The sequence below is a fragment of the Micromys minutus genome, assembly GCF_963924665.1.
Source record: "Micromys minutus genome assembly, chromosome: 5".
Taxonomy (NCBI): Eukaryota; Metazoa; Chordata; class Mammalia; order Rodentia; family Muridae; genus Micromys; species Micromys minutus.
This window is the reverse complement of record NC_137974.1, coordinates 61,447,500-61,461,247: the sequence shown is the minus strand read 5'-3', so window position 1 is coordinate 61,461,247 and position 13,748 is coordinate 61,447,500. Positions and strand designations below refer to the sequence as shown.

The 13,748-nt window shown below is 40.5% G+C and overlaps 1 protein-coding gene across 1 annotated transcript; it reads right to left on the bottom strand.

Annotated features, from left to right (window-relative positions):
* Nucleotides 1-367: 367 nt before the first annotated feature.
* On the bottom strand, nt 368-13,491 carry LOC308420582 (adhesion G protein-coupled receptor F4; the record flags this gene model as incomplete). Its single annotated transcript, XM_080916673.1, has 8 exons — nt 368-415; nt 1,841-1,900; nt 2,310-2,351; nt 3,503-4,885; nt 6,600-6,863; nt 8,568-8,716; nt 12,459-12,513; nt 13,405-13,491. 8 exons carry the CDS (start codon nt 13,489-13,491, stop codon nt 368-370), a joined length of 2,088 nt encoding a protein of 695 aa, XP_080772799.1.
* Nucleotides 13,492-13,748: the final 257 nt, after the last annotated feature.

Here is a 13,748-nt window from a genome sequence, read left to right as displayed (position 1 = left end):
TACATGTGTAAAACTGTCAAAGAACAGACTTAACTAACAAAGAAAATAAATACTTTTAAAGAGAAAGTGTGTGAGTTTGACAGATGGCTCAGTGCACTGTACCTCACCAAGCATCTCCTCACCAAGGCCACAACAATGAGATCTGGTCCCAGACATCCGCTGACCCAGGTATCAAAAAAAATGTTTCCCATTTTTATATTTGTGCCGAGCCATAAAGAAGAGACTCCTTCTGATAGATAGTCCTGCTGCCCTGTTCACTCTCATCCTGTCCCGGTAGCCTGTAGTGGTCACCAGCAGGCTCACAAGAGGTTCAGTGACACTTGCAAGTAAAGTTTTTACTTGAGTTTTTAATACTCACATTTTAGTCTCAACGATTCAGTATCCTAGATCCATTGGCTGGACTTAATGATACCTTCTAAATGGGGTGAAAGTAACAGAGTTAACAGTGGGTAATGATATTGGCCAAAAAAAATAAACAAGCTATGGATATTTATATACTAGTGTACAAGTTGCCTAAAGATAATAGTGTGAAAATGAAACTATGAAGAGAAATATCCGAATTGATACAGTCACAAAGGATTGAATTGCTGCATTTCACTGAATGTAACATTATGAGTGACCTCTTTGTCTTTGTTTTTCTTTTTTGCTTTTTTATTAATTTATTTATTTTATAAAATATTATTAAGCTCACAAAACTTGTTACATAATAATATATGATGAATACACCATTTTTTTCTTTTTTCTTTTTTCTAAGAAGGACTGAAGCTTCCATATTTTTGGCCTTCTTTCTTTTTGAGCTTAAGGTCTGAGTTGTTTCTTGGGTATTCAGAGCTTTCTGGGGCTAGTATCCAATTATCAGTGACTGCATATTATGTCTGTTCTTTTGGGACTGGGTTACCTCACTCAGGATGATAGTCTCTAGTTCCATTCATTTTTCTAGGAATTTCGTAAAGTCGTTGTTTCTAATAGCTGAGTAGTACTCCATTGTGTAAATGTACCACATTTTCTGTATCCATTCCTCTGTTGAAGGACATTTGGGTTCTTTCCAGATTCTGGTTATTATAAATAAGGCTGCTATGAACATAGTGGAGTATGTGTCCTTATTATATGTTGGAGCATCTTTGGGGTATATGCCCAGAAGTGGAATATGTTTTGCTTTTTTAAATAAAGAACTAAAACTAGTCAGTTAAGACACCACCTATCTCAAAATTGATGAACTGCCATACTAAAAGTCAGGATTGTAAATAGCCATAGACGGTGCTTCTCAATACATCCAGAAAGTCTACTCCTAAAGCTCTGACAGATAATCTACTGATTGAAGAAATAATTCTTAACAGATGCAGTAATGTTGACGCTCTACTTGTGGCCCTCAAAGACATACCCCTCCTTCAAAGTCTTTGTTACAGTAATCAAGAGCATTTTTATTCCTGTCCAAGGAAATGTGGTCTACTGGAAAGAGTCCTGTAGACATGGAGGATGGGCAGACTTTGGTTGGCATTTATTCTGCTTCTAATGAGATGGATGACATTGCGCACACATCACTAAATTCTCAGCTAGGCTTCTCACCTGTAAAATGAATAGGCTCAACTCTCATTTTCCAGCTCCACTCTTTTGTAAATCTTTGGTCCTGGGTACATCTCAATGGCCCCATGTCTAGCTGCAATGTGTGCGTGCACATACAAAACCCCCTCCGAAGGTCTTCTGCTAGCTTTCCATTTCAGTGTTGGTGAAATGTTTGTTTCATGTTTGTGAAAAAAGAGATTTGTTTGCTGGGCTGTGGCAACCATGTCTGCATGAGCAGAGACCCTGACCCTCCAGTGGCTACTAGAAGTAACCTTACCTCTGCTGCCCTCGATTTCCCCTTCAATGAAGATACCCTCACCCTCAGAGCATCTCTTATCTGAAAAGCAATAATGTGCAGTTAGTGATCAACAGATATCAAGGGAACCAACAGCATTCCAAAGTACAGGCACATGGACCAGAAAAGTGACTCCGTGCCAAAGCAACATGAGGTGGCTTAGCACAGCACCCAGCAAGCAACCAGACTTAGATAAAAGTTGAAATGTGATAACAGCAATCCACAAAACCATTTTAAAATTATGGCCATGGTTTCAATCTCTACTTCTATAATTTCTTGATCATAAGCGAGGAAAGAGAATATAAACTTTTATTCCACAACGCTGATGCCCTGAACTACATTCACAAGCTCAGTAACCCTAGACTCACTCCAGTTAAAATGATTTCACCCTCCTGCTTTTCTCGCCCATATGGAATTGGATGGAGCAATGAATGAAGCAAAGTCAATTTACCTTGTGATCCATAATGGTACCAAACAGCAAGATGAAAAAGCCCTGTGGTAAATTCAACAGAATCATGAGGTACAGTTTCTCAAACAGAATCCAAGTTTCATTTAAACCCTCCTCCCCTTACCCTTGCCCTTGTTAATTTGTGTGGGGTAGGTTGTTGTTGTTGTTGTTGTGTTTGTTTGTTTGCTTGCTTGCTTGCTTGCTTGTTGTTTGCTTGCTTGCTTTAAAAGGTTGCTCTGTCCTGCCCCTGGCTGACACAGTTTGGATCATGAAGCCAAGGACTTCACTATAATATCAGTTATATCACTGAACAAAGATACTTTTGTGGGCTCAAACTTTGTTTTTATAGTGGAGTATTTTCCATATTCTCAGATCCTACCGGAGAGGACAAAATGAAATCATTAGTTACTGGAATAACTTTCAGAGTGGGAAAATTTAGCATGACTAGTAGCTAATGTTTATAATCCCATCATTCAGAAAACTGGGGCAAGAGAATCATTTTGAGTTTGAGGGTAGCCTGGGCTCAAGAGTAAGATCCTTTCCCAAATTTTTAAAACAAAACAGAGGGTCAGAGATATGGATCAGCAGTTCAGAGTTCTGGTTACTCTAGCAAAGGACTTGGCCTCAGTTCCCAGTGCCCACATAGCAGCTTCCAACCATATGCAACTCCAGTCCTAGGTATCTGATGCCTTCTTCTGGCCTTCTTGGGCACTGCATAAATGCAGGCAAAATATCCATACACATAAAATAAAAAAATAAAAGGAAAAAACTTGTTACTAATATAGCTGTGAGACATGCAGAGTGTGTACATAATAAATGGATAGATGGATGGATGGATGGATGGATGGATGGATGGGAATGGATAGATGGATGGATGAATGAACAGATGGAAAGATGATAGATAGATAGATAGATAGATAGATAGATAGATAGATAGATAGATAGATAGATAGACAGACAGACAGACAGACAGACAGGTAGATAGATAGATAGATAGATAGATAGATAGATAGATAGATAGATAGATAGATAGATTAGGTTAGGTTAGATAGATACCAATACAAGTGGGAGAAGCTATACTCAGACAGCCCACAAATATAGAAAGAACACTTGGTACCTTATAATGGTAAATAAATCACAACCATTCTTTGATGTCTAGCCAAAAATACAAACCAAATTCCCCTTCTAATACTTACCTGGAAAGCATTTAGCAAGGCAAAGATTATATGGAATACCAGGTGTGTGCCTTCTAGCAGGGTTGTTAAACCAAAGCCCCAGGTCAATCCCAGGAGTGGGGTGAGAATGGCAACATTTTTGCTGATTCTAAAAATGATGGCCATGTCCTGAGATTTGGAACTGCCAATCAAGGGCCTCTGTGTGTTGATAGCAACTGTCAGAACCACAAGGAGATTCACAGCCACAATGACCAAGGCTGGGATGGCAAAAGCAAAAAGGGCTTTGGTTTGGTTCCAATTCAGCCAGCAGGCATCTTTTCTGATGTAGCCTTCCCCAGGCTCCGTGACAGTAACTGTGATGACAGCGATCACAAGGGGACACCCATAGCCAATAGCAAAGCCAATGGCCATCATACGAGACTTCATCATCCTGCGGAAAACAACCAGTATTCCATAGACTATGAGCAGGGCTTTGAAGAGCATCCAGAAGAACAGGGAGAGGAAGAAGAAGTGGCAGAAGAACGTCACAGCCACACACCACTTGTGATCCTCCTGAAGATCGGCACTAAAGTTGGAGCCAATGATAAACCACATATTTGCTGTCAGGAGGGACACTGCAATGTTCACGATGCACACGTGGCGCATGTAGGATATCTCTGTCACAACCACCCGGGACCAAACGATGGCTTCGATGATCAAGCAGAGCACCAAGCTAAAGATGGAGACACTGAGTCCAATGAAGGTGATATGTTTCAGAATCTTGTCTCTTACTGGCTTAGAAGACATGAGAATGGAGAAGGACATCACAGCTTTGGTGTGTCTGCACTGGCATTTCACTGTGCGGCGGCTGTCTGATATCACCGTACATAGGTTCTCATCCCACTCTCTTTTCTCAGCATCCCAGCTGACACACTGGCTGATGGTGCTCTGGGATTTGTTGATTGTATCAAAGGTGAGTATGATTTCATTCAGACCTTCTGGCAAAACCAGTGATAGGATCAGATCATGTATGGGCTTTTGGAGACTGGCATTTGGCTGATGGACTTCTTTTAGAAGGGTCCCCAAGGTTGGAAAAGCTATGGCAATGACTTGGGAGGCATTGGAGGACAGTTCCTGTAATGCTTGCCTGGGAATTTCAATCAGTACCAAGATGTCTTCTGTAGCATTGTACCTGGATACAGAGAGGTTGAGGCTGTTCCCTGAGGCACTGTGAGAGATACGGGAGCCTTTCGTCTGAATAAAGAATTCATCTACAATGCTCTCAGATTTACCATGGATTTGGAGTTTCTTGGCAAAGGAGTTTACTGACTCCAACAGATCTGAGCTGGCATTTTTATTGGGAATAAATGCCCAATTTGAAATGGCAGTGGGGCCAAGGATGTGGTTGACCATTTTTCCATAGTTCTGCAATAAAAAGAAGCCTGTTAGCGTAAAAAGGTCAATTTCTAAAATCTGAAACTTTGGCAGATCTAATTATTTGATCTTATCTGATACCTGCCTCTTTACATTCGAATTTACTTATTTCAAATATGCATTAGTAAGGCTAATGGAAGAAAATTAAAAGGTTATCAAGAATATGTTGTCCTGGTTAGTTTTCTGTCAACCTGACACGTGCAAAAGTCATCTGAAAGTAGGAAACCTCAACTGAAAATCACGTTTCCATAAAATCCAGCTGAACAGCATTTTTTTAATTAGCAAATGATTTAGGAGGGCCTAGCCTATTGTGGGTGGGGCCATTCCTGAACTGGTGGTCCAAGGTTGTATAAGAAAGCAGACTGAGAAAGTCATGATGAACAAGCCAATAGGCAGCATTCCTTTATGGCCTCTGCATCAGCTCCTGACTCCAGGATCCTACCCTGTTTCTGTTCCTGTCCTGGCTTTCTTCAAATGATGAACCATGATGTGAATGTGTAAGCAAAATAAACCCTTTCCTCCCTAACCTGCTTTTTGAACATGGTGTTTCATTGCAGGAAGAGAAATCCTAACTATGACAGCAGTTGAGGGCATTGTCTGCTCTTGCAGTGATCCCAGAATCAGTTGCTGGCAACCATATAGCAGCTCACAACTCTCTGTAACTCCAGATCCAGTTCTGACCTCTGAAGGCACTGCACAAACATAATATACAGACATACATCCAGATATTACACTCATACACATTAAAAAATGTTTGAAAAGAAATTGTATCATATATACATGTGTATTTTTGTATATATATGCACATGTATATATGTATACATAATATGCATTGTATACATATGTATATAAACATGTATAAATAATATGTACTATTGTGTTACATGTTATATGTATAATATGTTTTATACCTACATGTATGTGAAACATATGTAATATATGTATTATATTATATATACATATATGTTTATCTCATTATTATTATTGCATCTGATGAAGGTATTCACAGTACAAAATGTAGAACTCAAGTTCCATAAAATATGAATAATAGTCTTATGAAAGAAAGTCTCTGTAGTTCATGATGAGTTTAAGAAATACTACATACATACCATAACTCTATATCCCTCCATTTAGAATAAACTCTAAAGCTCACAAGCACACTAAAGTCTCTGAGAAGCTGACCTGGGTCTTGCTAAAATAGCTCTCAATTAGGAGAGTGCTTTACTAACATACATGTTCTTTGGGGTTTCCGTCCCAATGCTGCAAAGACTGGCTGGAGTAATGCATATCTGAAATCCCAGTACTGTGGAGGTGCAGGCAGGAAGATCAGAAGTGCAAAGTCATCCTCAGCTATATAGAAGTCTGAAGGTAACCTGGGCTACATGAGACCCTGCCTCAAAAATTGAAAGCAAAAGACCCATCCTAGGGGAACACATTTAACTTTTAACACACATCTTCTAACTACTGTAATGACATACAACATCCTTCTAAAAATGAAAGTCAAACAACATCATCAACTAGGGTAGACCTGGTCTACAGCCATCGCTCTGTATTCAAATATTTAATATTTATTCAGGATGCTGAACAGAAATGTATGTTGCTGCTGTTACAGTTGTAGATTTTACCCTGAAAAGGACATTTGAAACTTAAAACTTGAGGAATTAAGAAAAATCGTGTCTGTCTGTGAGATTAACTTTTTAATTACCTTCATTTTCTTCACATTAGCATGTATTCCATAGGTTTGCAAGTTAGAAGAGATATTCTTTAATAACTCTACTATGAATGCAATATTTCCAGATGTAACTGCGGAGGATTTCACAGCATCGACAATGCAAACATAGTCCTCGGGGCAGTACTTTCGGATTCCTTGAAATACATTCCCAATACGGACTGGTGCCCGATTGCCAATTAAGTTCATGGGGAAAACAGAAGATGAAGCCAAGGATAGGCTAGCTGTAGGATGTGAGTGCTGTGTAAAAAGAATAAATATAATAATAATAATAATAATAATAATAATAAACCAACATGCAGTAGATGAAAGGAACTAAACAACACACAACCCTCATGAGGAAAACAGATAGCCAAGGAGGAGGCCCTAAAAGTTCACTGACTGGAAATAATTTAAGGCAGTCACAGAAGGCCAGAGATCAGACTCATGACCCTCTTTAGAATTTGTTATCAGAATAATGGTTTAAACTGAAGTGTGTGTGTGTGTGTGTGTGTGTGTGTGTGTGTACACATGTAAGCACATATTCATGTGTATACACATTACAAGGTGAAGATTTCCCTCTCCTCTGTATGCACATATGGACATCAAGAGTCAACATCAGGTTTGTTCCTCAATCAACTGTGCTTTATAATTTTTTAAGATTTATTTTATTTTTAATTATGTATAGCTATATCATCTTTGTGCAGGTAGGTGCACATAAACACAGGGGCCCAGGGAAAAAGCCAAAAGAGAACACTGGTTTTCTTTAGAGCTAGAGGTCCAGGCAGTTGGGGGCCTTCCTAAACCTAGGCCTCTAGAAGAGAGGTGAAATTTCTTAGCCTCTGACTCATCTTTCTAGCTCTTTGTTTTTTAAGATGAGGTCTCTCACTAAACCTGTAGCTCATTTTTTTTCTAGGCTGATTGAAAAGCAAACACAGGGATTTCCCCAGCACTGGAGTTACAGGTCCACAGGGCACTTACAAAGGCTCTGGGTTCTGAAACCACGCCCTCATGGTTACTGGCATGGTGAACTTTACCCACTGAACTCCCCAGCCCTTTAAGACAAATTTTACATAAGTGGGGGGATGATCTATGTGGAATTACAAAGGAGAGTTGTTTGGGAAGGTTAACTGTTCAAACACCACATCCTAAAGAATTGCAATTCTTATAAAAACAAAAGAAAAAAGGGGGAAAAAGTACGTTTTTCAAATTGTAAGTTAGTTGACCATTTTCTGTTATTTTTCCTTATATGCCTTCAGAAAGTGATTTTGAATAAGCCAGGACTTCCATTCCTTCATGCCTATCTCTGTAGTTACAGGGACTTCACCATGACTGCCTATGCTGTAAAAGCCACACCATTGCAACCCTTCTATAAAGCCACCATTAAATACAAAAGTGTGGAGATCTGTGTCCTTCAGTGGGATTGGAGAGAGAGAAAACTGGGTGCCGGGGAGAAGTATACAAAATAGATTTTTTTTTATCATAATTGAGACAAGTAGGGGCCATTGAATTCTGATTCCTTCTGCATTCTGTTTCAGTTGAAGGATTGAAAGGAAGTCGTGTTTAATCCAAGGCAGATTTAGCTGATTAACATGAGAGGCAGAGAAAGAAAGCTAAGCCGTCAGTTCTGAGCCATTATTTGCAGGTAGTTTATGATGTAACTGTTGCTTGATTTGTTCAGCTCTCATTGCCAAGGTTTGGGCACAATCTCATTTCTCAGCTGAACTTCTCACCCAAGGATGGAACTGATTCTTCATGAGAGGGATAGGAAGAATGTCAGGAGAGAGGTGAGGACATCCGTGTGTGGATAAGGAAAGATGACATGAGGTGGCCACCAGATAGCTTTCTCCATGCCCAAGTCTGAGAATCACTGCCATTCAGAACAGAGAGAAATGAAAGAGCACCTCCCCCACCAAACTCAGGAAGGGTTAGGCTTCTACGACCAGGAGTGTACCAGAGCATCACCTGAAACAAGGCCTCCACAGAGAGACTTGTGCACGTTTCGATTGTTTTTTGCCACTTGTTTTGATTACATGTGTATACAATTTCCCCACGGAAGTTCAAAGCGCAGCTCTGGTTACAGCTGGAAGAACTGCACGGTCCATCACATTTACCTGAAAATGGGAAGAAAGGGGGGGGGGAAGAAGAAGAAAAACAGCAAGTCAGAGATCAAATTGCCATTCCCACACTCTGACAAATGCATCTAGTCCATTCTGGGACTTTATGAATAGTTGGTCAAAAGATGACGTCAAATTCCTTTTTCAGAGATGAGAAAAAGGTGGTCGATGGTGAAGCTAGTGTTCAGACAGAGTGAACAGGAAGTGCAAAGAGGGGCTACAACCTCAGGGCCTTCTCAATCTCTGTTGAGAACCCCCTCGAATGGCCCGAAAGGAAGAGACAGTGGGGAAGAGCACAAGATCTTTTAATACTACAGTGGTTAAGTGAGAAGTGTCCCCACCCCCCACCCCACTCCTCCCCAACCCACCCCCTCCCAGATCAGCTCCCCATATTTGAACTTGGTCCTCAGTTGGTTGCATTGTTTGGGGGACATTGTGGAACTTTTAGGATGTTAAGTGTTACTAGAGAAATTGTGTCACAGTGGGCCGGCATTGAGGATACTTAGCCAAATCCATGTTGCCTTCTCTGATTGAAAATGTGACCTCTCATCTCCCAGAGAGGTCTGGCTGACTGCTACCATACCTCCACCACCCGTATGGACTCTCCCTCTGGAACTGAAAGCCCAGATGGACTCTCTCTTGCAGTTGTATGTTTCCTGCTCCCGAAATACTGTCTCAAGGACTCAAATATATTTACAAATACCTAGGCCAAAAGCTTTGGGGTATCCCCCAACTAGCTCATCAGCTAATCATCTCATTATTTTGTTCTAAAGTTTGTCACATGGAAAAGCCAAACTCCTACTGTCTCTCTCCCAGAATCCCCAACCTATCTCTCTCTCTCTCTCTCTCTCTCTCTCTCTCTCTCTCTCTCTCTCTCTCTCTCTCTCTCTCTCTCTCTGTCTCACCTAAAACTCCAGCTTCTAATTTCCTGCCTAAGCTCATTAGCCAATCAGCTTTTAGGGACAGGTGAATGCTTTTTCACAGTGCACGGGAGAAGGTACATACACTTACACTCTCTTCCAGAAGTTGTTTCAGCCACGGTGTTTTATCATAGCAACGAATGGTAACTAATGCCAACGCTGAACAGAAAACATGATTGCGTTTGTGACTGAAAGAGAACTGATACGTGTGCAGAGCAGGCATCAGTGAACTATTCTGTGCAAAGCTATACAGAGAGCGCTGGTAGGTAAGATGCAGGGGATGGTTATAATCTCAATTATCCTTTAGGTACAGTCACTTGTCATTAGTCATTGAGGTTGCTTTCTAGATAGTCACCATGAATACTGAATTAGCAAGTACTGATCTACTGTTCTAGAGGTATACAGGTCCTCTGGAAAAGCACCCAGATTTCTTTTTTTTTTATTAATTTTTTTATTTTATAAAATATTTTACCCAGACTTCTTAACCACTGAGCCATCTCTCTAGCACCAGCAGAGGAGATCTTTGCAGCTTTTCCTGCGTTCTGTGTTATCTATTCAACGATTGTTTTTATTGTGCAACTAAAGACAAAACAGAAGTGAGTGGTATAGATTATCCTGAAGCTGTTGGTATTTTAATGTTAATCCCACTTCCCCAAGGTTTTTGTTCCAGAGAAAGCACATTTCTGGATGTAAGAGAATGACAAGGCAATGTGGTGGAAAAGGAGATCAGAAGGGAGTGCACCTTTGTGAAGGCAACTGGAAGAGAAGGGGGGATGGAAGCTGGACGGGGTAGAGCGATAACATCTCAAATGTAAATACAGAGTATCTAATAAAAAAAGAGAAAAAAATGAAATCAAAAACAAAAGAAGGGCTGCCAAGTCACGTACTTAAAAGGTGACTTTATCTGAACTTTTCCATTTTAATTAGTAAAATAAAGAAAAGCCGGTGGCTGGGCAGGGTGAGTGAGGTGGAGAGAGGAGAGGTCTGAGAAGTCAGAGGAGGATGAAGGTCATCAAAACATGGAGATTCACAAAGACCAGCTAGACCCAGATGAGATTAATTGGTGTTAAATAGCTTTGAAAATTAAGGATTTTATAGGTCTAATATCTCTAATAGAAGGGTAGCTTCTATCTTTGTCTGTTTGGTGCAGACTTGTTGTGTAGAGGGTTTGTGGGTTGAAAGTTAAATATATAAACTTGTATGAAAAGCTATCAGGCTGTAGAGTTGTATTTGTGTGGGATCTGGGGGTAGATAAACACCCCAGGACAGAGGTGGAGAACAGGGTTGAAAACCACCAAGGAAGGGAGTTGTGTAAACGGAGTGACATCCAGATGGTGGTGGCTTGGACCGGGCGACTGAGGTACGCACATGGCTCTGAACTAAAACTGGAGACCTCAGGACCGGTAAAGAGATAAACTATTTCATACTTTTTAACATTTACTACAGAGTGGGCATTGCCATGTTCTGATAAAACTTCATGCTTACAAAATTTTGTGGTATGTCAGCTTGACTCTTGGGTCAGCATGGGTTATATATAAGCTTCAGAGTTGAATAATGAAGCCATCTATGTACTTCTAGAAAAATTTCCAAAGGATATTGCTCATAGAAGAGAAGGAGGTAGAAGAGATGGTGATGCACCCTTGAAATTTCAGTACTTGGGCAGGAAAATCAAGAGAATAACCCTGAGTTCAAGGCCAGCCTGAGATACATAGTAAGTTTACGTTCCAAACTACATAGCAAAAGCCTATCTTTAAAAAAAAAAGAAAAGAAAAAGAAAATTAGGGAGAAGTAGTAGTGAGAGATATTATAATGTTGAAATCAGTAAAAATGGAAAAAACAATTCATAGAGAATGAAGGTGCACCACCATATTTGTAGCCTGGACAGCTCTATACAACTCCATTCTCTGGCAAAGGAAGTAAGTAGGTTTGTATTTTTCCTTGACATCGGCCCAGGATACTAATTTTGGCTAGTTCATAAACTAGAACCAAACTTAAGTTCTTCATCCACTGGTTGGAGATAGTACCATGGTGTCATTGCAGATACATAATGAGGCAGTGTCTTGTACAACACTTAATGCTTAAATGCCTAGCAATTGTTAGCTTCCTTTCTGCCTCCCTTCCCTTCCCAAGACCACAATTCTATAGATAGATGTTTCACTGGACTTAAGCCTGACCGTGCAAAATGTTTGGGTGAAGCCACGTGATGTTACAATGTTAGTAATGATAATGTTTTCATTCCTCTACTTCAGGAGTGTGACCAGTCTTACCACCATCAAGTTGCTCTGCTCTGCTCTGCTCTGCTCTGCTGAGCTGTGCTGTGCTGTGCTGTGCTGTGCTGTGCTGTGCTGTGCTGTGCTGTGCTGTGCTGTGCTGTGCTGTGCTGTCCTGTGCTGTGCTGTGCTGTGCTGTGCTGTGCTGTGCTGTGCTTTGCTTTGCTTTGCTTTGCTTTGCTTTGCTTTGCTTAACCAGATCTCACAGCACAAAACTGCTGCATCCATTTAAGAACCCTGATAAACCTTCGAAGGAAAGAACAGTACACTCTTGTCCTGTTTTGAGTGTAAAAAGCTTATTTCCCTTTTAAATTTCCTAAATGCAAATTTGTCTACTACTTTAGAGCATTGTGTGAATATCTGTGGATTTGTTTGATTGGTTGTGTGATGAAAGAAAATCTATCAGTGCTGGCAAACACAGAGATTTATGAGATGTTGTTGTTGCATTGAAAAGCCTGGGGTCTGGAGACATGCATGCTTGCAACATTCATCTCCTCTTTTCTTTCTCCATTTCCAAATGAATGAAGACTACGATCTAGTTATACATACCTTGTGTTGGCCTAAACTCATGCTTCTGTAGAGATATTTGAAATTTTTCTTCATCCTGAAAAATATAAATTCCCAGAACAATGTACTGTGAGATGTTCTCTCTCAGCGCAACTTAGAGGATCCATGCAAACATAAAGAGGAAAGGCATTCGAGACCAGGAAGGAAATCGGCAGACTTGTGTGATGGTTCTGAGGGAAGTCGCTGAAGAGAACACAGGTGAGGACACACTAATCCCTAATGATGGCTAACCCGGAAATCACTTGAGCTGGGAGGGTCAAGTTAGTGATGGGTTACATCTCTTGTAGTTTTAAGGATCCCAAGAGAACACAGAAATGGTGATTTCGCTATCAGGTCTCTGCATCTTTGCTGCATGGATGGAAAACAAATACAGCCAAGGAGAAACCCCAGGCACTGTAAATACATCCTTAGAGGGATGAAAGGAATGAAAGCTTAGAATGCTCACTGGGTTACAATAATCAAATCATGAATCTTTTATACAAACAAAGGAGTATAAGTATTACCTTGAAGTATGAATTTGATATGATTTTTTAAATTCCATATGGTAAAGCCAAAACAACTCACAGAGCCAGCAAGACCTAGAGTTAGATCAGATTCTAAGTTTCTCTGCTGCCAGTTTAGGTCTTTCTCCTCTGGACAACTACCTGGATACAGTCCTCTGTGGCCTGCACAGAGATTGCCACACTGAACTCTTGCCTCCTGGACCATTTCCTGTCACCTCTTAACTTTTGCTGTTGTTCCTTTTCTTTGTTTTGTTTTGTTTTGTTTTGTTTGAGTCTTGTTTTTAAAATTACTATCAACAAGAGTAAAGCTATGATCATATGAAAATGTATTTTAATTGGTATGTTAGGTACTTTTCAGATAACTAGACCTCTAGGGGAACTGAGGGATTTCTCTTGGGATCACAAAGGGAGAGAGTAAAACTTACTTTTCTGTGAGTCTTGGGTTTGGAATGAGAACATTCAGCGGCCAGAAAAAACACTAAACAGCAAACCATGGTGATCCAGGACTTCATTTTTCACACACGGGGATCTTAACCTGCAACAGAAAAGGAAGAAGATAGATCCGGCTGAGGGTGAAAAATTCACTTGGCCTACTCAGCACACAGCAGGGTGAACCACTTTCTAAAGGTACCAGAGACAGCAGATGCTGGCGAGATTGTGGAGAAAGAGGAACACTTCTCCACTGTTGGTGAGGTTGTAAATTGATACAACCACTCTGGAAATCAGTCTGGCGATTCCTCAGAAAATTGGACATGGTACTACCTGAAGA